This window comes from Macaca fascicularis, chromosome 20, assembly GCF_037993035.2.
Source record: "Macaca fascicularis isolate 582-1 chromosome 20, T2T-MFA8v1.1".
NCBI classification, from domain to species: Eukaryota; Metazoa; Chordata; class Mammalia; order Primates; family Cercopithecidae; genus Macaca; species Macaca fascicularis.
The window spans coordinates 21,298,850-21,323,449 of record NC_088394.1 but is presented as its reverse complement, the minus strand read 5'-3'; the positions used below and the strand labels follow the sequence as shown (position 1 = coordinate 21,323,449).

At 51.7% G+C, this 24,600-nt stretch overlaps 1 protein-coding gene across 30 annotated transcripts in view; it reads right to left on the bottom strand.

The window, feature by feature from the left end:
* Positions 1-317: 317 nt before the first annotated feature.
* Positions 318-24,600, bottom strand: part of POLR3E (RNA polymerase III subunit E) — a 37,990-nt gene continuing 13,707 nt past the window's right edge. For 9 of the 30 annotated variants that reach the window (XM_074028002.1, XM_065536932.2, XM_065536933.2 and 6 more), the window contains 15 exons: positions 20,980-21,087; positions 20,576-20,625; positions 19,492-19,611; positions 18,016-18,101; positions 17,663-17,707; positions 17,496-17,587; positions 15,752-15,872; positions 12,075-12,156; positions 10,611-10,670; positions 10,362-10,519; positions 9,743-9,804; positions 8,714-9,234; positions 6,297-6,374; positions 2,540-2,665; positions 318-1,114 (listed from right to left, as the gene is read on the bottom strand). In XM_074028002.1, coding sequence (XP_073884103.1) covers positions 1,058-1,114; positions 2,540-2,665; positions 6,297-6,374; positions 8,714-9,234; positions 9,743-9,804; positions 10,362-10,519; positions 10,611-10,670; positions 12,075-12,156; positions 15,752-15,872; positions 17,496-17,587; positions 17,663-17,707; positions 18,016-18,101; positions 19,492-19,611; positions 20,576-20,625; positions 20,980-21,087 — 1,766 coding nt within the window. In that variant the 3' untranslated portion in view covers positions 318-1,057. The remainder of the gene's footprint in view (positions 1,115-2,539; positions 2,666-6,296; positions 6,375-8,713; positions 9,235-9,742; positions 9,805-10,361; positions 10,520-10,610; positions 10,671-12,074; positions 12,157-15,751; positions 15,873-17,495; positions 17,588-17,662; positions 17,708-18,015; positions 18,102-19,491; positions 19,612-20,575; positions 20,626-20,979; positions 21,088-24,600) is intronic. The other 21 variants (XM_074028004.1, XM_074028005.1, XM_074028000.1 and 18 more) reach the window with 6 other exon arrangements.

The following is a 24,600-nucleotide window of genomic DNA, read 5'->3' as shown; positions in this document are numbered from 1 at the left end:
CTAGTCCAAATTGAGAGTGTTGAGGAAAGCGTAAAATGCCAGATTTTGAAGACTTGGTACAAAAAAAGGTAAAATATTAATATTTTTATTATATGTTGATGTTTTAGATATTTTGGGCTAAATAATATGCTAAAATGACCTTTTTAAACTATTTTAATGTGGCTGCTATAAACTTTCAAAATTACATACATGACTCACCTCTTTCTAGTAGACAGTGCTGCTCTGTTTCCCTCCATTAGCTCTGTTCCCTCTAGATACATGTAACGCTGAGCCCAACAAGATCGCCTTTCTGTAATCATTTGAAGATAGCACCATGATGCTAGTTTAGTGTTAGCGTTTATTTTAAAAATACACAAAATAGAAATTTTTACATCAAAGTGTGATAACCTCACTTGCACATTGTTCCATACTTACCTGGTTTTGTTTGCATCTTTGTGCAAACATTAAAAGGAGATGGATTTGATTCTGATTTTTTTGCTATGGTTCATGTAAACAGTTGAGACTGCTACATAAAGTAGGTTGTTGTCAAAGGTAAAGTGGCCACAGAATCCCAAGAGTAGAATAATTCAGTTTGGTTTAATGAAATTGGTGGAGGTCTTAGCAGATAGATAATTCAAGACTAAATATTGTCTTCTAGGCATTTTAAAAATTAAAAACTTTGAGGTTTTCTTCATGTTGTAAACATAACTTAGACCTTGTTGGCATTAAGTTTACAAAAGAAAATATTAAACCATGATTTTTATCATCCTGCCCATGTCAGTATACACTCTCTTTATTATGAGAATGAAACCAAATAATAAGCAAAATACATCAGGAATTTCAAATAGTACTGCAAAGAAGGTCCCAGCTGGTCTCTTCTGGGAGTGATCTAACTTAAGCTGACCCTGCCACTGGCTGAGGATAATCCCTTCTGTCCACTGCACCATGCAATGCCACAGGCCATGAGATGGTCAGTTCCTCTTGCTCTGTGTCGTCTCAAGCAAGTCGAGGCTCTACTTCTGGTTCTGCCCTTCTTCCTTGGGCTTAGATTTGCTGGGTTAGTGGTTTGCCACTATTGTCAAGATTGTACTGTCCCTTTAAGGTACCACATGCCACCATAGCTTACACAGCAGTCCTATGAGAGAGAAACAGGGTAAGTGCAGATTTTTGCAGGTAAGGGAGCTAACTACATTCTGTCCACAATATCAACACTTGATTTATGATCAGTGAATAGAATACAAATAGGAAATCAAAAACTGCCTAAGCATACCACCATGGTTACTACCAGCCACCCTCTCCTCAGGGGTAGTTTTTTTTTTGAGACAGAGTTTCGCTCTTATTGCCCAGGCTGGAGTGCAATGGCACAATCTCGGCTCACCGCAACTGCTGCCTCCCAGGTTCAAGCGATTCTCCTGCCTCAGCCTCCCAAGTAGCTGGGATTACAGGCATGCACCACTACACCCGGCCAATTTTGTATTTTTAGTAGAGATGGGGTTTCTCCATGTTGGTCAGGCTGGCTTCGAACTCCTGACCTCAGGTGATCCTCCTGCCTCGGCCTCCCAAAGTGCTGGGATTACAGGCGTGAGCCACTGTGCCCAGCCATTCCTCAGGGGTATTTTAAAAGTGAGGGTGGGCCGGGCATGGTGGCTCACGCCTATAATCCCAGCTACTTGGGAGGCTGAGGCAGGAGAATTGCTTGAAACTGGGAGGTGTAGTTGCAGTGGGCCGAGAGTGTGCTATTGCGCGCCAGCCTGGGCAACAAGAGCGAAACTCTGTCTCAAAAAAAAAAAGTGAGGATCTATGAAATACAAATACTGACATGCCCAGAACAAGGGTGCTTAAAAAATAGTATTACTTATATGGCTCTGGATGTTTAATCAAAACAAGACACTGTCATCAGTTTTCTGTGTCTCAGTGTTGCTGCAATATATGGTTGGTATTTGTACTACAGTCACTTCAGAAAAGCATTATAGCTTGAACATTAGGTGCTTTCATATATAGTAAACAGATACTCCTTTTTAAACCAAATTTAAGAATGGATTCTACTGAAAGTCATGTATGTGGCTATGGCAACAATCAGAAGAGTAGTTCAAAATTCAAGGGGGAGTGGAGTGAGGATTCTCAACTAGGCCCTCTCATTTTAGAAGATGCCTACCCACTGCCAAGCTCACCCAACCCACTGTATTTTGTTGTTCTATTTCGTTTTAGGCTTTTAGCAGCCTGAAGCCATGGTTTTTAGTTTCTGTCTCTAGTGATAAGCAGAGAAGAGGGATGAGAAAGGGGCATTACTGGCCCAATCAGAAACAGAAATTAAGCACCCATGGCTGTGTTCTTTCCTTTGGACACCCCTGTGACTATATTATTTGAAGGGGTCAGTCCTCTTGCACATAACCCCTTCCCTAACCAATGCCAATCATTAAGAGTTGCTGAAGACAAGACTGTCTGGGGAGGGGGTCCCAAGGAAGCCTGATTTCATATACACAAAGACACTAGAGTCCCTTCTCCATGCTGTCAGCCCCTTCCAGAGTCTTTGATATTGTTATGCACAAAATGGAGGTACCTTTAGTACTTTATCCACCTCCTGTTTACTGAGATCTTCTCCACACTCTTGAGTCAACCGAGACTGGATCATGTTTCGGCGTACCCGGTAATTTTTGGAAAAAATTTCAAGCAAAACCTGTCGATGCTTTAGTAGCAAAAACACATTATTCTGGGAAACAGTGATCTAAAATGAGAAACATCCCTGAACAAGACACCCAAGCCATGCACCTAACTTTGTGTTGCAGTCTCTGATTAAAAACCCTCATCCAGTACCTCTGGTTAAAGATGAGCCAAGTCATCTCTAGAGACCCAGCAAGACAGTGTACAGAAATAAAAGCATAAATAAAAGTAAAGGCATTAACGCTTTGTGTGGAAACTTGAATATAAATAAAAATAAAGGTATATGCCAGCATAACAAAAGAACTGGTGAAGAGACATGAGAGGATGAGTGGCTTCAACGTATGTCTGCATGGTAAAATGCAGGAGTGCATCGGAGTTAGCAGGCAGGCGAAGCCACAATCTAAGCTGCACAGAGATGAGAAGAGGGTGTCAAAATTGGTGTGAAGTCTTAACACACAAACATGCCACTGCATCCATGAAACAGGATGCCGTAAAATACGTTACACCCCAAAATAAAAATTGAATAGAAAATACTGAATTCAGTATGTCTAATATCTGTCATAAGAATTCTGAAAGAGCACAAAAAAGTCTAACAACTCACAGGATTTTGTAAGAACTCAATTGTCTAGTACAATAATGACCCATACCAGGGCACAGCTGAAATTGCACTGACTGATATACAGAATAATGAAAAATTCTGCAGTTTGGTATAAAGGAAAGAATACAGGCCAAATTTAAAAGACCAAGAACGGGAATGTTATGGAATTTCAACAACTCTGAAAACGTAAACAATGGAAACTCTCTTAAAGATGCTTCATGCCAGGCACGGCAGCTCACGCCTGAAATCCCAGCACTTTGGGAGGCCGAGGCGGGCGGATTACCTGAGGTCAGGAGTTCAAGACCAGCCTGTCCAACATGGTGAAACCCCGTCTCTACTAAAAATACAAAAATTACCCAGGCGTGGTGGCACATGCCTATAATCCCAGCTACGCAGGAGGCTGAGGCAAGAGAATTGCTTGAGCCCGGGAGGCGGAGGTTGCAGTGAGCCGAGATCGTGCCACTGTACTCCAGCCTGGATGAAAAAAAGACAAAAGATGCTTTATGTATTACTGTTTGTCTGGGACTAGAATTTTGAGAGGCAAATCATTTGGTCACGTAAAAATAGAAACTTTTGGCCGGGCGCGGTGGCTCAAGCCTGTAATCCCAGCACTTTGGGAGGCCGAGACGGGTGGATCACGAGGTCAGAAGATCGAGACCATCCTGGCGAACACGGTGAAACCCCGTCTCTACTAAAAAAAAAAAAAAAAATAGAAACTTTTACATCAAAGTGTGATAACCTTACTTACACATTGTTCCATACTTAGCTGGTTTTGTTTGCATCTTTCTGCAAACATTAAGAGGAGATGGATTTGATTCTTTTTTTTTTTCTTTTTTTTGCTATGGTTCATGTAAACAGTTGAGACTGCTACATAAAGTAGCATTTGCCTCCTAAAAGTCTAGTCCCAAACAGTAATACTGTATTGTAATACTGAAGGTTAAAAGAAAGCCATTTTAAGACATGAAAGAATGCAGACAACTCCTGTCTCTTTAGAAGCTAAAGCAAGGAAGAAGCAGAGATTCCACAATTCAGCAACAGCCATGGCGAAGAGCCAGTCTCACTGGAGAAGCAGAGGGAGAGGCTTCCAGCGAACCAGGCTTAATTAAGCAAAGTATCACCCTTGGTACACATGTGTTCAGAAAATTACACAAGTGAAAACAGGAAGTAGTGAACAAGGAAATGCAATCATAGTATATATTACTGATGTTTGGCTCTACAATGAAAGGATTTTCAGTTCATTCCGTGACAGTGCTATAAACAATGATAGCCAATTAAAAAGAAGTAAAGGCCGGTCATGGTGGCTCATGCCTGTAATCCCAGCACTTTGGAAGGCCAAGGTGGGCGGATCACTTGAGGCCAGGAGTTCCAGACCAGCCTGGCTAACGTGGTGAAACCCCCCCATCTCTACTAAAAATACAAAAATTAGCTGGGTGTGGCAGCACAAGCCTGTAATCCCAGCTACTCGGGTGGCTGAGGCACAAGAATTGCTTGAACGCGGGAGGCGTGAGCTGAGATGGCACCACTGCACTCCAGGCCTAGGTGACAGGTTATCTCAGATGCTATCTCAAAAAAAAAAAAAAAAAAAAAAATTGGCATAACCTATCTATCTCTACAGTCTCCTAAAATAGTTGAGAGCTAAATCTCATCCACCACAATGGGAAGCCCATTGCTAATGACAAGCTGATTTTTTTTTTTTTTTAATGGGGGCAGCTGGTTTAGTGGTATCTTTTGGTGATTTAAATGCCTGTGATCCTAGCACTTTGGGAAGCTGAGGCAGGAGAACTGCTTGAGGCCAGGAGTTCAAGACTAGCCTGGCCAACATAGACCCTGTTTCTATTAAAAAAAGTAGTAATAAAAGTGGTCACCTCTGAGGGGTGGCAGTCAGGTCAGGCAGTGCAAGAGCTTTCCTATTAAAACTTTTAGTCTGATTTGATGTTACAAATCTGCATTTATGACTTTCTTTTTCCTTTTTCTTATCAAAGTATTTCAGATACCCTCTATTCCGGCCAAAAGCACTCAAGCTAGGTCAGGAAGAGGCCCCAGCCCCTTAGATCCTCAGTCTGCCAGTTGGCTTCCCTAAGCAGCAGCTGGGGACAGAGAGCTCAGTGGGACTTCTGCTGACTCCCTGCTCCCCACACCTTAGGAGCAGGACCTAGACACAGTCAGACTGACTGGCGTTTTGACCATCAAGTTAGGTACGTTCACGGCCTAAGAAAAGCTTCTGGGATGCAGGGTCCGTGACTGCACCACACATGCACAAGGCACTGCTGCTTCCACTCACATTTCTGGGCACTGGACACCTGTGACCCTCCCTGCCACGGTGTGACTACAGGCAAAACGACCAATTTATTTAACCTAAAAGTCCAGAACCTGAGACCTGACAAGGAATCCTTTTGATTCCTGCTGCCAGAGGCCACCTGAGAAATGTGCGCCACCAGCGCTCTGTAAGCCTGGCTGGCATCAGAGTCGCTCAGGAAGCTTTACAGAAATTCAGATACCCAGGACAGTATCCCACACCTACTGAATGGAACTGAATCTATGTATTTTTTTTTTTCTGAGACACAGTCTTGCTCTGTCGCCCAGTCTGGAGTGTAGCGGTGTGATCTCGGTTCTCACTGCAACCTCCACCTCCCAGGTTCAAGCAATTCTCCTATCTCAGCCTCCCGCCACCACAGGTATTTTTAGTAGAGATGGGGTTTCACCATATTGGTTAGGCTGGTGTCGAACTCCTGACCTCAGGTAATCCACCCGCCTTGACCTCCCAAAATGCTGGGATTATAGGCATGAGCCACCATGCCCAGCCTGTATTTTTTAAAAGATGATTCTGATGGAGCTGGCTCACAGACTGGCATCTGGGAACCACTGGTTTAGGTTCAGACTATTAGCAGATACAGCTTATTTTGTCAGCGTACAGACTTGCAGCAGAATATTTAAAACCGAGTGTGCCAGAAAATCTGCATTGTGTGGCTGCACCTCGGGTACACATGTCCCGTAAGGCCTCCAACCCTGCAGGAAACCCCCCTACTCTTGGGGAAGATGGCAGCAAAGTTCACCTCACCTGATCACTCATGTCTCCAGACTCCCAGAGGGCAAACACCTTCTGCTCATCCGGGGAAGCAGCAGTCTGTGGGGGAAACTGACCAAGGCCCAGGTGTGAGTTGCTTCTCCATCTCTACCCCATGGATCCACTTGCTTGCCTCACCACTCCCTGTGTGCCCCAGCCCAGATGCAGGAACGTGAGTTCCAATCCCAGCCTTGGGCAGCCACAAACCTGCACCTGTCACCTCACCATGGGGAGGAGGCCAGCACACCCCCCCCAGGGCCTGACAGGGCTCCAGCAAGAGAAAGGGGGAGTGTGATGGGCCCAGTGAAATGCCCAGCTTCGAGTCTGCACATATCCTCCATACAGTGGGGAAGCTGCGTCTGTTTCCCCATCAGACTGGCACCAACTCAACTCTGCTTTAACACCCAGAGTCCTCCCTCCTGAAGACGCCAACCCTGATGGAGGGGTGCCCCCTTCCCCATAACTCCTTTAGGGTACCCTGGGGATTCTTTTCAACTGCTTCCCACACGCACCGTGTCAGTGTGGGTTACAGGCACTGCCTGACTCCCAAGCAATCCAGGCCACTTTGTCCAAAGGTGGACCAGGACGAGTGTGACACAGGCCTGGGTCCTGGAGAGAAGGGGACAGGGAGGGGGCGTCTGGGATGGTAGTTTCCAGTCCTGGTTCCATCACACAAGTAGCAATAATGGTTACTACCAGTAAAAGCCCTGTGAGGCCTCCAGTACACACTCGCATTTAAGCATTAGAAACGGGAGGTAGTACGTGGGGAAAAGTAAGCTCAGAGAGATTTAGCTCACTGTTCATGGTCACACAGCTAGTAAGCAGCAGAACCAGGAGTTCAAGTCAAGTCCTCGATCTGTTCGCTTGCCCTGGACCTCAGCTCCCTCACGTAGAACACGGAAGTGGTTGGGATCTGAGGTCTCTTACATCTTGGATGTGATTACGATACAGTCTCCTTGTCAGGATGGCAAGGACAGCGTTACAGCTAGGGCCATGGTGCCTCCTGAAGACGCCAGCCCCACCCCAAAGCAACATGGACAGAGGGGGTCCGGAAGGAGCAGTGGGGGTGTCTGAGGGTGGCCATGTCCCACCCCTCACCTCTGTCCACTCCAGCGGCCCAAAACAACCTTGCTAATGTCAGGCAGGTGTCCTCCCTGGCCTGGCCCAGCTCATGAAGAAAGGTGAGCTTGTGGAAATCCAGACCCATGTGCTGGGTGGGTAGGAGCCCAAACCCCGCCAGTACCTCCCACAGGGGGCTGCCTGCCAGCAGGGCCAATCCCCTGAGACAGCCTAGGTGCCACAGGGCCTCCTGTCCTAGTTTCTATTCCTCATATACAGGGATGGGCTTTGGCCTCAGATCATCACCCAAGGCTGCAGGCGCTCCTGACCTTGGCAATGGAAAACATCAGTGCTTTCTTAGAGACCACCACAGCCCCACCTCACCCCATTTTGCTGCCAGGTCTGGGCAGAGCCTTGTGGAAAAGGAGCATGGGAAAGGTATGCCTCAGGCAGCACCTGGCACTCTCCATCATCAGCGCAGGGAAACAGTCCCCAGCACACACTCTGCTCCTCCCTGTCAGGGCCCCTCCCAGTTATGGAAAAGCAGCCCATGGGGAAGGGGGCAGGAGGCTTGCAATACCACATTCAAGGCCTGGCACTGCAAGTGCTGGGAGCACAGCGCTGAGCTGGTCAGCTTGCTTCTGATGCACAGGGAGGCCGCCAGGACCCAGCCCAAGCTCCATGCTGGGGTGCTGGCACAGCTGTGGGGAAGCAGCTCATCTTAGCTGAGCACAAAGGATTCAAAACTCCAGGCCACTACACTGAGGTCCAAATTCCAGCTCTACCACCTCCTAGGTAGCGACCTTTAAACGTACATTTCATTCCTTGGAGCCTCAGTTTCTTCATCTGCAGATTGCAAAGAAGATCAAACGATCTTAGAAGTTAAATCATTCCAAACAATGGCAAAGCTAGTAGGAAACCGTCAGGCGTTCTTGGTGGAGGACAGGGTGAGAAACCAGGCAGAGGCCCTGTTTCACTAGGCCCTGCGGCAGGCTAGACAATAGGCCGGGCCTTCAGACACCGTATGTAGCCCCTACCACAATCCTGTGACATAAAACCCAACATGATCCCACTTCATGAGGACAGAGCCTCGGAGAAGCTGACTTGCCCATGTCACACCTAGGCCCACATGAGAGCAAATGCTCACCAAGCATGGCCTCCCGTGTCCCCACGTGGCCTCCCAACAGCTGGTTCTCCCCACCCCCATCCCCCATCCCCCTGGCAGGCAGGGCTCAGGCCCTTCACCAGGTGAGCCGACTTCTCCCCACAGCTCCTTTCTGCGCAGGTGCCCTCCCGAGAGGCCGCAGGCAGCCCCTTTATCCGCCTATCCCAGCAGCGTGGGCTCTACTTACAGGCACCAGTATCTGCTTGCAACCAGCGGCCAGCACCGTGTCCTGCAGCATGCGGTCCGAGATGCCGCTGAAGAGTGTGTGGCCGGGGGGCAGGCTGGCCAAGTGCAGGTTGAAGAGGCGCTTGAGTTCGCTCAGCGTGAGCACAAACTGTCTCTGAAAGGTGGCCTCCACGAAGGCCCTCAGTTCCCGAGCCACAGGGGTGCTGGCGCAGCCCGGGGGCGGGTGCCCATTGAAGCTGTCCGTGCCTGCAGCCCGCCCGGGAGGCAGCCCGTTGGCCAGCTTGCTGTGGAGGCCGCTGGGGGAAGTGTCCATGGGCTCCTCCTCCTCCGCCTCCTGCTCGTCGTCCTCCTCGCCCTCCTCGCTCACCGGCTCCTCCTTGATCCGCACACCGGGCGGGACCGCAGGCGCCCGCAGCTGCTCCTTCCGCCGCTGCAGCTCCCGCTCCAGCAACGCGTGGTTCTGCTGGGCCTTGGTTTTGGCTACTTGGATCCGCTGGTCCCCAGAGACCAGCCCAGCAGGCCCTGCGGGGAGGGAGGCAGCACTGCTCAGGAGGGCACAGGGATCGGAAGCCAAAGGCCCAGCAGGGGACCGTGGGGCTGAAGCGAGTGGCCCGTCCTGGTCTCATCCCCAACCCTTCTCGGCAATCAGCCGCCCCATCAGTGAAGTGAAAACTGTCCAAATGAGCCGAGAGTCATGCGGGAATGCGTGCTGCTGAGTTCCTCCCCCGAGCATCTCTTCCTGGCCCGCTTGTTGACCCAAGGGGGTGAGTGGGCCTCAGAGGCCTGGAACCCAGACCCAGCCCTGGAATCCGCAAGCCTCCATCCCTGAGGCTTGCTGCTGGGCAAGCGACCAGCTGCGGTCTGTGGGTGGCGGGAAAGGAAGGAGGGTGGAGGGTGGAGGGTGGAGGGTGGACAGTGAGAGCCCTCCACCCTCTCCAGGCCTGGGCCTGACAAGCTCTATCTAGCACAGCAGCCCTTCCGGAGCCGCAGTGAGGAGTCGGGGCCACCCAGCCCAAAGCCCCTCACACACCTGACTGTGCATCCGGCTTCTTTGGCATGGTTTCCTTTACAAGACTATAGACTTTTTCCAGTCTGAAAAGAAGAGTAACCCCATTAACTTTAAACCACGTCCCCTACCATCTGCTTCACAAGAGAAACAACCACCCCTTAGGCCCCAGGACGTGCTGGTTACTGACAACAGCGTGGGCTTGGAGCTCGGTCAGCCCTACTGGGTCCCTCTTCTGGCAGTGCAGGGCCCCACGACCACCCCGACCCCATCAGTCTCCTGCCAATACCCCTCTGGCCCCCAGGCCCGGGCTCTTGCTCCTGACTGCTCCCTCTCTCCATCACATCCCTCTTCCCTGAGCCCTCAGAGCACAACCACCCTGATGAGCAGGTACTGACTGTGTGTCCCGTACTGAAAGGACGGTGGGATCAGCCAGCAATGCCTATCAGCCTGGGGCAGGAGCGTGGGGGAGCAGTGTGGTGCCACGGACCCCCACCTGCCCTTCATACACGGATCCAGCCCAACTGTGCTCTCCCCAGATGTGGGGTTTCAAGAGGCTGCTCGGATCCGCCCTGATAGTGCTCTCCGGGATGTGGGGTTGCTGGGATCACCGGGCTGCCCCTCCCCAGCCCCAGGTGCTTACTTGGCCTGGATACCCGTCCACAGCATGTGCTGCCGCTGGACCACATCTGGGTGCTTCTTGATGAACTCCCCGTCGTAAGGCAGAATGAACTCCCAGCCTTTGTTGATCCTCACCACAGCCATGTGCTCCAGGAAGTCCTTCACGTCCTCGGCGCAGAGCTGGAGCGAAGGGGGCCCAGGGTGAGAGGCACAGCCAGCCCCCTCCCCTCCAGCAGCAGCCTGGGCCTCAGACCACAAAAACACCACTTACTTTGGTCACGGTTGCCACCTCTTTCCTAACCACCCAGCGGCTCTGCGTGAACTTCCACATCTGAGGGAGAAGAAGCAGCACGTTCTGGGGGCAGCCACAGACTGCTCCCAGGACTGTCCCGGGAACTCACCTGGCAGGCCTGGGAGCCAGAGCTTGGGACAGACCTGGGCTCCTGGCCTTGACTCTTCCCAGCAGTGTGGCCTCAGGCAGTCCCTTCAGCTCTGCACCTCCCTCCTTTTCTCTTAAAGGAGCTCCAGGCCCATCTCTTCCAGGGGGACCATGAGACCACCTACCCCACCTAGACCACAGCGCTCCCTGGGGCGGGAGATGCCCTGCCCGGCTCCGAGGATACAGTGAGGACTCGGGCTGGGAGGGGCTGCCACAGACACTCGCGCTCTGCATAGGTGGCACTTCACAGTGGTAGCTGCTAATGGCTGGTGGGAGGCCGCCTATCCTTCCAGAAGCTCTCGGCCCCCTGCAGCCTCCACTCTGCCTCAACAGGTCTCCTGCACTCTGATTAAATTTGTGGGGTGACTGGGAGAGATAAGGGTGGCTGGCTGAGAGACACAGGGAATGGATGACTATCACCTATGCTAACGTAGACTGGACCACGCCCCCTCCCAAGCCCCCAGTTCTGACAGTGTCTACACACTGGAGTGGGGAGGGCAGGGGCAGCTGGGGACAAATGGCACTTTATCTGGGAAGGCAAGCCTGGGAGTGGTGATCGTGCATGCTGACCCCTAGGAGCAAAGACGCTGCTCAGGCACCAGGACACCGACTGCCCAGAGGAGTTGGGGAGGCTCCTTCAGGAAGAGAAGAGGCAGATGCTTTCTTCAGCTTAAGGGCTGCCTTGTGACTGGGACGGCATACCAGCACGCCAAGGGGTGCGGGACAGCTCCTGGGGGACATGCTTCAGCCAGCACCAAACCTAGGAAGACTGTGGCTCCCAGCTGCATGGAGTTCCAGGCCTTGAGAGGGAGGCCATGGGTGGGGTGATGGGAAGAAGGGAGACACCAGCTCAGGAGTCCCAAACTCCAGGGACAGGCACAAGGGAGGCAAAGGCACCCTGGGACTGTGGTGAACTGGGGACCACTAGCACCCTGTGGGGAAGTGGCCCCAGGGGTGTCAGGCAGTCCGATTACCCTTGACAGCTAGACATCTGGTTTGCATCAAAATTTCAATTTATAAAATCTGACAACCAAGGCAGTATTTCTAAACCACCACTCAGGCCGAATGAAACGTGCTTCTTGACCCACCCCAACTGTGCTAGAGAACCGGAAGGTTCTTTCGAGCCTGAGACTCCAGGCTTCTGAGGGGAAGGAGGAGAAAAGCAGAGGCCAGGGCCTCCTCACACACCCGCCTCCAACTGGAGCCTCTGCCAGGCCCAGGTCTTCAGAAGCTCTGCACGGCTGCCCCCCTCTTCCCACGCCCCCACCGTGGGTCCAGAGAACCCAAGGTACTTACAACGAAGTCTCGGCCCCGGCAGAGCACCTCGGCAGGCACGCCGCTGTGAGGGCTGGACGAGTCCTTGGGGTATAGGATGTCACTGCCAATGCAGGTGAGGGTGGCAGGTCAGTCCCTGTCCTGAGTCCCCTCTACTGCTGCCCCTCCCGGCCGAGTCCCAGCCCACGCCTCTTTCCAACGTGGGCTGGGTACAGGCCTGAGCCCCGAGAGCTCCCCTCAGGAGCCACATCTGTGAACACACACCTGGGAAAGAAGCAGCCCCCTACCCCACACCCACCCCCAAGAGTTCTTCCTCTTATTACCCCCAACCCACCACGCACACCAGCCTCATCCTAAGCCCCCTGCACGTTCAGGGAGAGGTCACGGGCTCAGAGACAGACAAGGTGAGGAACAGCCCGGGACCTCAAGGAGCCCAGGACTCTGGAAGACAATTGGTCCCTGCACGCGACACCAAGAGAAGCAGGGACGAAGCCATCCGCACGCCCTTGGCCACCTGCTGAAAGGGGCAGGTGAGCATGAACCGAGGTCAGAGGCACGGGAGGCGCGTTAGCCCTTGGAGAGAACAGGCCAGCACTCAAGGCTCAGGGAACTTCAGGGGAAAGGCCGGGGCCTTGGACAGCAGGACACGAGAATCTCCAGAGCATAGCCCTGACCCAGCTCCAGCCGCAGGCCCTGCAACCCGGCTCAACCCCCGCCATGGCGCCTGTGCTCTGACTGCCGCTCCCTCGCTGCCAGGCCCTCCTTTTCCCCCTGCCTCAGGTCCACGTGGCAACCGTCACTCATCCTGCAAGGCCACACTCTGGGGACACAGACTCTGCCGATGTGGCTCATCACTGCCGCCACAGCGAAGGTACCTACTAAGTGGGTGCTGACCGAACAAGCCTGGTCTGTGCTGTGATCTCTGCATTCAGGGAGCGCAACTGTAACAGCCCCCATTCCCAGGGGCAGTGTCTGAATGAGAGCCCGGTCCACGGCACAGGATGAGCAGTCTAGCCATAGTGACTGAATGAAGGCATGGATTTTGCGTTGTCTCCTCACAGGGACACACAGGACCCTCACCCAGGGTCCCCTGACGTGGCAGCATGGGCAGCAGCAGAGTAGGACTTACAGAGGTGCCGGGGCAGGTGGAATGCCCACAGTCCCCAAGTCCCTACCTTCCAGTCCCCAGGACAGGGCGAAACTAAAAGGGGCAGCACCTCCAGGGGACACATGCAGTGCTAGGTGCAGAGCCCAGGGCTGAGCCATGAGGCTTGGGTTCTAACCAGGCTCTGCGACTGCCTTGCTGCTAGACTTTTGGCAAGTCCCATGCCTCCCTGGGCCAGTGTCCTCAGGTGTGTGACGGGAGGACCCCTCTTGGCTTTCATTCATTTGTGGTGTAAATATACACAGGTGGTCCCATGTAACACGCAATGCACCATAGCAAAGGCCTTGCACAATGAAAACTTGTAACAAAGGACAACAGCCTCAAGGTGCTGACAGACTGCGCTGGGCGTCTGTGGAGCAGTGCAAGGGCGCCACCACGTGGCAGTAACACTAATATACTCTACGACTATGAGATGTATTTTCTTAAAATGTGCAACATTTCACATTTTGTCACATTGCTCACCTTAAACTACACTACTTAAAAAGTGAGTTATTAATGCAATTTATACTACATCATTTAGAATCAATATAATTCAAGTAAAACGTAGCCACATTATTTACCAAGAGTCTGCATTGGTAATAACCAGGCGGGTACTAGGGACATAAAGCAGAAGTCAAAACAGACATCCCTATCCTAATCCCTTGAAACTGATGGTCTCGTGAAGGCCACACATGGTCTAGGCGAGGATTCGCAGGAGAAGAGAAACTACTGAAAGGCATCAAGCCACACGCTCCAGACCTGTGATCCCCAGCAGAGTATGTAAAAAATTCACACTGAGACACATCTAAATGAACCCGTAGAAAGCCAAAAACAAAGAAATTCCTAAAAGCAGCCAGAGGAAAACAAAGGCAGACGGCCTTCAAAGGAATAAGAATGAAACTGCCAACAAAAACAATGAAGTCAGAACACAACAAAATCATACCAACGCGTGGAAAGGAAAATAACCACCAAGCTAGAATTCTAGAACAAAGGTGAAACAGACGTTTCCACACACACAAAAACCAAGGAAATGCATCACCAACAGACCCACATTAAAGGAAATACTATAGCATTCTTTAGGCACAAGGAAATGATCCCAGATAGAAACTCAGAGATGCAGAAAGGAACGATGACTAAATTATAAACATGTGAGTGAGGAATATTGATTGGCTGGATACAGTAATGTCTTATGGGGCTGAAAATAGAGAGAGAATTAAAATACCCCAGGCTGGGCACGGTAGCTCACGCCTGTAATCCCAGCACTTTGGGAGGCCGAGGCGGGTGCATCACCTGAGGTCAAGAGTTCAAGACCAGCCTGGCCAACATAGCAAAACCCCGCCTCTACTAAAAATACAAAAATTAGCCGGGCATGGTGCCACTCGCCTATAATCGCAGCTACTTGGGAGGCTGAGGCAGGAGAATCGCTTGAACCCAAGAGGCAGTGAGCTGAGACTGCACCATTGCACTCCAGCCTGGGCAACAGGGCGAGACTATCTCAAAAAATAAAATATAAAATATACCAATCCTGTGCTCTCTTCGGCAGCACATATACTAAAATTGGAACAATAGAAAAGATCGGCAAATTAAAAAGGTAAAAAATTAAAAAAAAAAAAATACACACACCCCTCCCCCCCAATCCAGCACTGTATAAGTAGGAAGGAGGATAGCTATAAAATATTCTAAGATCTCTGAATAGTCTGGAATGGGGTAAAAAGCAGCAATTAACATTAAAATGTGTTAAGTCATGAATGCAAGCTGAAAACTGTAGGGTAATCAATATATGTGCCCAAACAGCATAACTTCCAAGTTAGCAGGAAAAAACAGAAACAGAAATGAATCCAGCAGATGGTAAGAATGATATAAAATTCCAATGTAGGCAGGACAAAGGGTACTATAGGGTGACTATAATCAAGAACAATTTATTATAAATTTCAAATAGCTAGAAAAGTGAGGTTTGAATGTGCCCAACACAAAAATGAGAAATGTTTGAGGGGGCAGATATGTTAATTGCCCTGATTTGATCATTACATTGTATACATACGTATTTAGATTTCACACTGCCGCCATAAATATGTACATTATGTGTTAATTTAAAAAATGTTTAAATGCAGCCGGGCACAGTGGCTCACGCCTGTAATCCCAGCACTTTGGGAAGCCGAGGTGGGCAGATCACGAGGTCAGAAGATTGAGACCATCCTGGCTAACACGGTGAAACCTCATCTTTACTAAAAATACAACGGTGACTCACACCTATAATCCTAACACATCGGGAGGTCAAGGTGGGTGGATCACTTGAGGTTAGGATTCGAGACCAGCCTGGCCAACATGGTGAAACTCATGTCTACTAAAAATGCAAAAATTAGCCGGGCATGGTGGCATGCACCTGTAAACCCAGCTACTCAGGAGGCTGAGGCAGGAGAATCGCTTGGACCTGGGAGACAGAGGTTACAGTGAGCCGAGATTCCACCACTGCATACCAGCCTGGGCAAGAGTGAAACTCTGCCTCAAGGAAAAAAATAAAATAAAATAATAAAAAATAGAAAACACAACTTACCTCTTCACCACCCAGTTCCCTTGGACCAGCATCGCCACCTTCTGGATGCCCCGCAGAACAGCCACGGAATCAATGGAGGGGCCCAGGAGGCTCATCAAGTTGGCAAAAGGCATGACCTTCACTGAGGACGACGCAGGAGACATCAGACAAGGAAGAGGGGCCGGGCCCTTCCCTCCCCTCCAAGAGTCTGCATAGCTTCAAGGTCATGTAATACCCCCAGAATGTGATAACTAACAGTAATGACACCCATCATAGCCAACAGCTGACACTCTCAGGCTGCTCACTGCATGCCAGGCACTGGGCATCTCATGGAATCCAAGGACTCTATGAAGTGCCCCTTGAGGAAGACTGAGGGGTGCCTCAGGAGGAAGGGGATATTACTACTCAGACCTAGAAAGGCTTCAAAACTCACCCATGCTCTCTTGGCTAGGAAGTGGCAGAGCCAGGAAGTGAACCCAAGCCACCTGGCTCCAGTTGGTGCCCTCAATCACTGTGGTCTGCTGGCCTCAGCTCCTGCCCAAGTGAGCCCTGGGCAGGGCCCAGGGAAAGTCCAAATTTTGGCTGGGCATGGTGGCTCACGCCTGTAATCACAGTACTTTGGGAGGCCGAGGCAGGTGGATCACTTGAGGCCAGGAGTTTGAGACTAGCCTGGCCAATAAGGCGAAACCCTATTTCTACTAAAAATACAAAAATTAGGTGGGTGTTGTGGCGGGCACCTGTAGTCCCAGCTACTCCGGAGGTTGAGGCATGAGAATTGCTTGAACCCAGGAGGCGGAGGTTGCAGTGAGTCGAGATTGTGCCACTGCACTCCAGACTGGGCAACAGAGCAAGACTGTCTCAAAAAAAAAAGTTCCAAGTCCTCTGCAGGAAGGCAGCCTGCAATCCCGGGTATATCACAGAGCTCCCCTCTCTCCTTAGACTCCCAAGAGCTCATGGTGGCATCTCAAAGGACGAGCCCAGGATCTGGGGCTCCATTCTGAGCTCAAGGATCAGGTCTGTTGTTCACCAGCCACGGGTGCCCTAAAGGTTCTGGCTCTCAAGAGTCCTTTGAGAAAAGGAGACCAGTCCTTATGTTGCCAGGTCTGGTGAGGGTATCCAGAAGCAGTGCCAGTGAAGACACTGTCATGAAAATGACTCTGAGCCGGCACAGTGAGTGGTGTCTGCTTGTAGGCCCAGCCACCCGGGAGGCTGAGGCAGGAGGATCACTTGCGCCCAGGAGTTACACAGCAAAACCCCACGTCTCTTTAAAAAAAAAAAAGTCCCTAGTCCATGTTCACCTGCAAGGCCCTGTACTTTAGAAGCCTCCTCTCTGATTCCTCACATTGGTCCCCAGGAACTATCATTAGTCTCTTTTCACAGAAAAACAAACGAAGCCTCCGAAAGGTTAGTGACCTGCCCAAGAGCACGACAGGCAAGTGGCGAGCATGGCACGGGAACCCAAGCCCGCCTGCGGGGGCCAGACGCACTACTGTCCCGCATTCACAGGAACCCTGAGCCCACCTGCGGGGACCGCCCCGGCTGCACTGCCGTCCGCATTCACGGGAACCCCGAGCCCGTCTGCAGGGGCCGGCAGCACTGCCGTCCTGCATTATCTTTCCAGACACGGATACAGCTGCAAAGCTGAGCAGACTGTGGGCAGCAGGGGCCTCTGGCCTTGCCCCCTGGTCCTCGCTGTCCCACAGAGTCTATTCCTCAGGAGCCACTGGGACTGGGGCCCCTGGGAGGGTAGGGGATGGGCACCCACCATTCTTCATCAGGATCTTGATCTGATCAGCCAGGGGCAGCGTGCGCAGCTGGGCCATGGACAGGACGTTGCTGGGGGCCACGGGCTTGTCTCTGGGGAAAGCAGAGCAGGCGGGTTAGAGGCGGCCCGCCCAGAAAGGGAGAGGGTGTCCGGCCGCTTCTACTCACTTCTCCTCCTCCTGGCTGGGCGGCATCAGCATCATCAGGTACTCACTGCAGGGACACGGCAGGGGCACAGGCTCAGGGCTAAGCCAGGCTGGACCCTCCTCACCAGCCGCCTAGGTGAGGGTCTGGGGAGGGGGTGCCGACAGCCCACCCCTGCCTTCCCCTAGCAGCCCTGAGCCCCTACAGAAAAGGGGACCATCTCTTTCCAGGCCCACCCTCCTGGCCTTCTCCAGGGGACCATGGGCTCCACCCTCATGCTAGAGGAGGGGCCACAGTCCTCGGGGAGGATCCACACCAAGGACCCTCAGGGACCCTGGGTGGGCATCCAGCTTGCATGCTGGCCCAGCCCATCCCACCTGGGTGACTTGACGAGCTCCGTGTTCTCCACTCCGCTCGAGCCGGAGCACAGCAGGTACTGGCGCTCATGCTCAGAGCGACTGTCCTGTTGGAGGAGGGCAGGGTGTGAGAGGAGCCTCAGCTGATGGCCCTGGCCTGGCCCTCTCCCCCAAGGCCTCCCCTGTCTTCCACTCCATGGCCAGCCACAGGACCACATCCAACCTCCTGAGCAGAGCCCCCAAGGCCTCTGACATGGCCTTAGCCACTCATCTTCCTGGCCTTATGACCAGCCCAGCCCCAGCCCTCAAGCCTCAATGCCTTGTCTATAACACAGGCACACCACCAGCAATGACAAAATGATGGCTAACATTCACTGAGCATCTAGGATGAGGTGGACTCTGTTCCACTGACTGTAAATATACTAACCTATCTCATCTTCAAAATAACTTGGCAAGGTAGGTACTATTATTACTACTCTCATTTTATAAATAAGAAAACTGAGGCTCAGAGAGGTTAGGTAACATGCCCAAGGTCACACAGGAAGAAACAGCAGCGTCCAGAAGTTCGACCCCGAGTCTAAGGGTCTGTCAACACAAATCTCTTCCAAGAAGGTCCCAGAGAAATCAGGAGTTGTTCCTTACCCCAGAAAATATTGGGAGCCCTGGCCCATGGTGTCTTTGGAAGCTTCCCTCACTCAGTAATAGTTTCAAGGGTTAGGTTCTAAAGGACCAGGGCCAAGTGGTCATGGCTCACGCCTGCAATCCCAACACTTAGGGAGCCTGAGGCGGGCAGATCACTTGAAGTCAGGAGTTCAAGACCAGCCTGGCCAACATGGCAAAACCCTGTCTCTACTAAAAAAACAAAAACAAAAAAAATTAGCACGTGCCTGTAGTCCCAGCTACCTGGGAGGATGAGGCAGAAGAATCACTTGAACCCGGGAGGTGGAGGTTGCAGTGAGCCGAGATTGAGCCACTGCACTCCAGCCTGGGTGACAGAATGAGACTGTCTCAATAAATAAATAAATAAATAAAAATAAAAGTAAAGAAAGTCAGCGTACCAGATGAAAACCGAGTATAGTAAAACAAATCCCCCCCGGCAGGTATGCTGGGAACTCTGGGGCAACAGCACACGGCCGACTCTCTAGGGCAGAACCGGAGACCGCGTCTGGCCTGCGGTTAGGGCCTGGGCTACAGCGAAAATATGTCACCAGGCACCAGCCCCACTGCAAGCCCACCAAGATGCCCAGGCCCAGGGGCCAAACCCCACCCAGGGAACCAAGGACTCACATCTTTTTCTCTGGCTCCCCTGGGGCCCACGCTAAGTGGCTCGGCTACAGTGAAGTGTCAACTGTCCACAGGACTCGATTCTCTCTCTGTGGCTATGACTCATGAATCTGACTTAAGTTCAAGGTGAGACATGGAGGCCACACCATGGCGCTTCCAGGCACCGGGGTATTTCCCCCCGGGCCCCACGAAGCCCGGCTCACCCTCACTCACCCTCAGGCCATAGTAATGCAGATGGACCCAGGGCTCCTCCGCATGCTTCTTCTGCAGGAACTCGTAGGACTGCACACGGCGCTGGCGGGCCTGCTCTGACTCGGGCCGGGAGAACCGCACCTGCAGCGGGAAGCGGAAGAGGTCATACCCTCGAGCCTGTGACCCTTGCTGGGCTGCCATCTCAGCCCCTGCCAGGAGACCAGAGAACTCCGTATCGGGGTTTTCCACTCTCCCTTCCTTTCCTAGCACAGGTCGTTTAAATTCCGTTCCAACCGTGTCACTCACAGAGCTGCCTGCACACACCAGGGAGCAGCTTATACTTGCTCGTGCCTGCCCAGCCCAGAGGCTTGAGGGGGATTACAGAGTCCCAGGTATCAGAGCGGGCAGAGTCCTTAAAGCACACAGGCCCAGGACGCCTTTTCTAAGTCCCCCAGAGCAGACGGGAGTTTCTAAGGTCCTAATAAGCTACGGAGAGAAGAGGATGAGCTCCCTGCGCCACCTCCATGTCCGGTATGCCGGTGTTCCCCAGTCCTCAAGGATGTCCAAACACTCACCACTCTCTAGCCATACCTGTGTATCATCATTCTACGTGTAGCAGTTTTGTTTTGGTACTACTCATTTTAATCTAAATACGCTTAAATAGGGAAAACTTTACAAACCATAAATGGAAGGTTAAGATTCTTTGAAAAATCTTTAAAATTCAGGAGTAACTATTAAAACAGAAACTATTCATCTGTGCCCCAGAAAGAGGATAGAATCACAGTTAATTGACTTTGGTGCTGTTAAGATACGGGTTTCATGGCAGAGCTGGTCTGCGGGTTCTCGGGGCCCCTGGCCCCAGCTTCCTGCTCCCAGGTGATTCCAGCCAAGCCCCAGGCACCCATCTCCTGGATCCAGCCAGGGCTTCCGTCTTGTGTACAGTTGGGACAAGTCAGGTTGTTCCCTCCAGGTAGCCCAGCAAGAAGGCTCAAAAGCACGGACCCTGTTTGTTCCACCTGCTTTCTGCGAAGACCCACTACCCCTTGGGTCTGTGGTCCTGCTGCTGCCCAGGCAGAACCCTCCTCCTCCAGGGGCCAGGGCTCACCGTGATCTGCTTAACATCGTCTTCCGCCTCATCCTGTGAAGAGTCCCCTGCTGCAAGAGAGACAAGCCACTGACTGCAGTCCTGGGGAGCCTCCACCTCCCTTCTCTCAACCCCACCCACCAGGGAAGCCTCAGGAGGCCAGGGTGCCGGGAATTCTCCTCGCAGAGGGAGCTGCCTAAGCCAGTGGTTCTCAGTTGGGGATAGTTTTGCCCCTTTACCCCGGGGATACTGGGCAATGTGACATTTTTGATTGTCATGACTGTGGGGTGGGTGCTTCTGGCATCTAGTAGGTAGAGACCAAGGATCCTGCTAAACATCCTATCATCGCATCCCTCTTGCCAGGACCAAGCCATCCCACTAGGATGAAGGCGGACAGGCAGCAGGGCTGAGGATCCCGGGCTCACCCTCGTTGGCTGCCTCCCTCTCCCGGTGCTTGGCGTCAGCCTTATCCAGGTAGGAGAAGCTGGGCCGCAGCTGCAGGATGCCATGTAAAGGTGTCAGGTGGAGCTCACCTGGCGGAGGAAGAAGGGCTTGGACCCAACTCTAGAAACCTACCCAGTTTGGCTCAAGGGAGTCACCAAGTCCCCTGAAGACCTAGGCCTACCATCAAACCGCCTCCCATTCCCACTGCAGCCCCCAATCCTAGAGTCTTGGGACCACCAGGCCAGGGACCATCCCCAACTCCACCTGACCCTGCTGGACACAGCAAGCACACAGCCCAGACTAGGACAGGAACCTGGACTCTTCTGTTCCAACCCACTTCCTTCAGTCCCACCTCCCAGCCCGGTTCCACGCCCCCTCCCCAGCTGCTTGCTTCGCCACACTAGGCAAATTCGCCCTGCTGTTTACCCTCCAGGCCTCAGCCAGATCACCTTTACTGTCCCACCCCACACACCTGGATTTCCTCTCCTTATCCTCTACCTCTTCCTGCCAAAATCCCACCCGTTCCACTAGGAAGTCCACTAGTGCCACTGTGGCTGGGGAAGACGCCCTGCTGGAACTAGGTGGAGTGTCCACATGGCCTCTGATAAAGACGATGACTTTCCCTCCCACTGCAAGGGATGTGGCTTTCAAGAATCACACGCTTGAAGGCCGGGCGCGGTGGCTCAAGCCTGTAATCCCAGTACTTTGGGAGGCCGAGGCGGGTGGATCACGAAGTCAGGAGATCGAGACCATCCTGGCTAACATGGTGAAACCCCGTCTCTACTAAAAATACAAAAAACTAGCCGGGCGTGCTGGCGGGCGCCTGTAGTCCCAGCTACTCAGAGGCTGAGGCAGGAGAATGGCGTAAACCCGGGAGGCGGAGCTTGCAGTGAGCCGAGATCGCGCCACTGCACTCCAGCCTGGGTGACACAGCGAGACTCCGTCTCAAAAAAAAAAAAAAAACAAAAAAGAATCACACGCTTGAGACATGGGTTCTAAATAGAACACGAGAGTTATATGACACTACTTTTGATCCTATCCCGTTTTGTTTCCTAAGTGTTCAGATTAGTTTCGTTCATTGCTTTTGAGACTAAATACTTAAGCACTTTGTACTTTTTTTGTTGGAGACGGAGTCTTGCTGTGTCACCCAGGCCAGAGTGAGCCATGATCTTGGCTCACTGCAACCTCCACCTCCCCGGTTCAAGTGATTCCCCTGCCTCAGCCTCCCAAGTAGCTGGGACTACAGGTGTGTGCCACCATGCCCGGCTAAATTTTTTTGTATTTTAGTAGAGACGGTGTTTCACCATGTTGGCCAGGATGGTCTCGATCTCCTGACCTCGTGATCTGCCCGTCTCGGCCTCCCAAAGTCCTGGGATTACAGGTGTGAGCCACTGCACCCAGCCGCACCTTGTACTTTTTACCAGCTTTGGGACAAGACTCATGTACCATACAGTCTCCTCATTTAAAGCATACAAATCAATGTATTTTTTTTTTGAGATGGAGTCTCACTCTGTTGCCCAGGATGTTCAGTGGTACAATCTCAGCTCACTGCAACCTCCGCTTCCTGAGTTCAAGCTATTCTCCTGCCTAAGTCTCCTGCGTAACTGGGATTACAGGCAGGTACCACCACGCCTGGCTAATTTTTTGTATTTTTAGTAGAGATGAGATTTTACCATGTTGGCCAGGCTGGTCTCGAACTCCTGACCTCAGGTGATCTGCCCACTTCAGCCTCCCAAAGTGCTGGGATTATAGGCATGAGCCACCACTCCTGGCCATAATTCAATGTATTTTAATGTATTCACAAAGCTGTGCAGCCAGCACAATCAATTTTAGAACATTCTCATCACCACAAAAAGAACCGGGCAATCCCCACTCCACTCTCCCACTAGTCCCTGGTAGCCACTAATCTACTTTCTGCCTCTGTGGATTTGCCTGTTTTGGACATTTCACGTACAGCCACACATCACTTAACAATGGGGATATGTTCTAAAAAATTCATCGTTAGATGATTTCATCATTGTGCAAACATCACAGAGTGCACTTATACAAACCCAGACAGCAGAGACTACATGCCTCGGCTCTATGGTATGGCCTGTTGCTCCCAGGTTACACACTGTACAGCATGCTACTCCCCTGAATACTGTAGGCGGTTGTAACAGAATGGTATTTGTGATCTAAATATATCTAGGCTGGGTGCAGTGCTCATATCTGTAATCCCAGCACTTTGGGAGGTAGAGGCTGGAGGATCACTTGAGCCCAGGAGTTTGAGACCAGCCTGGGCAATATAGCCAGACCCCATCTCAACAAAATTCTTTTAAAAAAATTAGCCAGATGTGGTGGCACGGCCTGTAGTCCTAGCTACTCAGGAGACTGAGGGAAGGCGATTGCTTGAGCCCAGGAGATAGAGGCTGCAGTGAGCTATGATCACCACTGTACTCCAGCCTGGGTGACAGAGTGAGACCCGGTTTCCAGAAAAATTAAAAAATTCAAACAAACAAACAAACAAAAACCACACAAAGACCCAAAAATCCCTAAACATAAAAAAGGTACAGTAAAAGTATAGTATAAAAGACTAAAAACAGCTTATAGGACTGAGGCTGCTCTGGGTGAGAGTGAGTGGTGAGTGAATGTGAAGGCCTATGACATTACTACACGCTACTGTAGACCTCATAAAGACTGCACACTTAGGCTACACTAAACTTATAAAAAAAAAATAGGCTGGGCACAGTGGCTCATGCCTATAATCCCAGCACTTTGGGAGGCCGAGGTGTGTGGATCACGTGAGGTCAGGAGTTCGAGACCAGCCTGGCCAACATGGCAAAAACCTGTCTCTACTAAAAATACAAAATTAGCTGGGAGTGGTGGCCTGCACCTGTAGTTCCAGCTACTCGGGAGTCTGACACAGGAGAATTGCTTGAAACCGGCAGGCAGAGGTTTCAGTGAGCCAAGATTGAGCCACTGCATTCCAACCTGGGCAACAGAGTGAGACTCCCTCTAAAAAAAAAATACATAAATAAATTTATGAAAAATATATCTTTTTTTTTTTTTGAGACAGAGCCCCGCTCTGCCGCCCAGGCTGGAGTGCAGTGGCCGGATCTCAGCTCACTGCAAGCTCCGCCTCCTGGGTTCACGCCATTCTCCTGCCTCAGCCTCCCGAGTAGCTGGGACTACAGGCGCCCGCCACCTCGCCCGGCTAGTTTTTTGTATTTTTTAGTAGAGACGGGGTATCACCGTGTCAGCCAGGATGGTCTCTATCTCCTGACCTCGTGATCCGCCCGTCTCGGCCTCCCAAAGTGCTGGGATTACAGGTGTGAGCCACCGCGCCCGGCCAATATATCTTTATTATATATGCTTTTTTCAAGACAGAGTCTTGCTCTATTGCCCAGGCTGGAGTGCAGTGGTGGAATCTCAGCTTACTGCAACCTCCGCCTCCCAGGGTCAAGCAATCCTCCCACCTCAGCTTCCTCAGTAGCTAGGACTAAGGGCTGTGCCACCATGCCCAGCTAATGCTTGTATTTTTTGTAGAGAAGGGATTTTACTACGTTGCCCAGGCTGGTGGGGAACTCCTGGGCTCAAGCAATCTGCCTGCCTCAGCCTCCCAA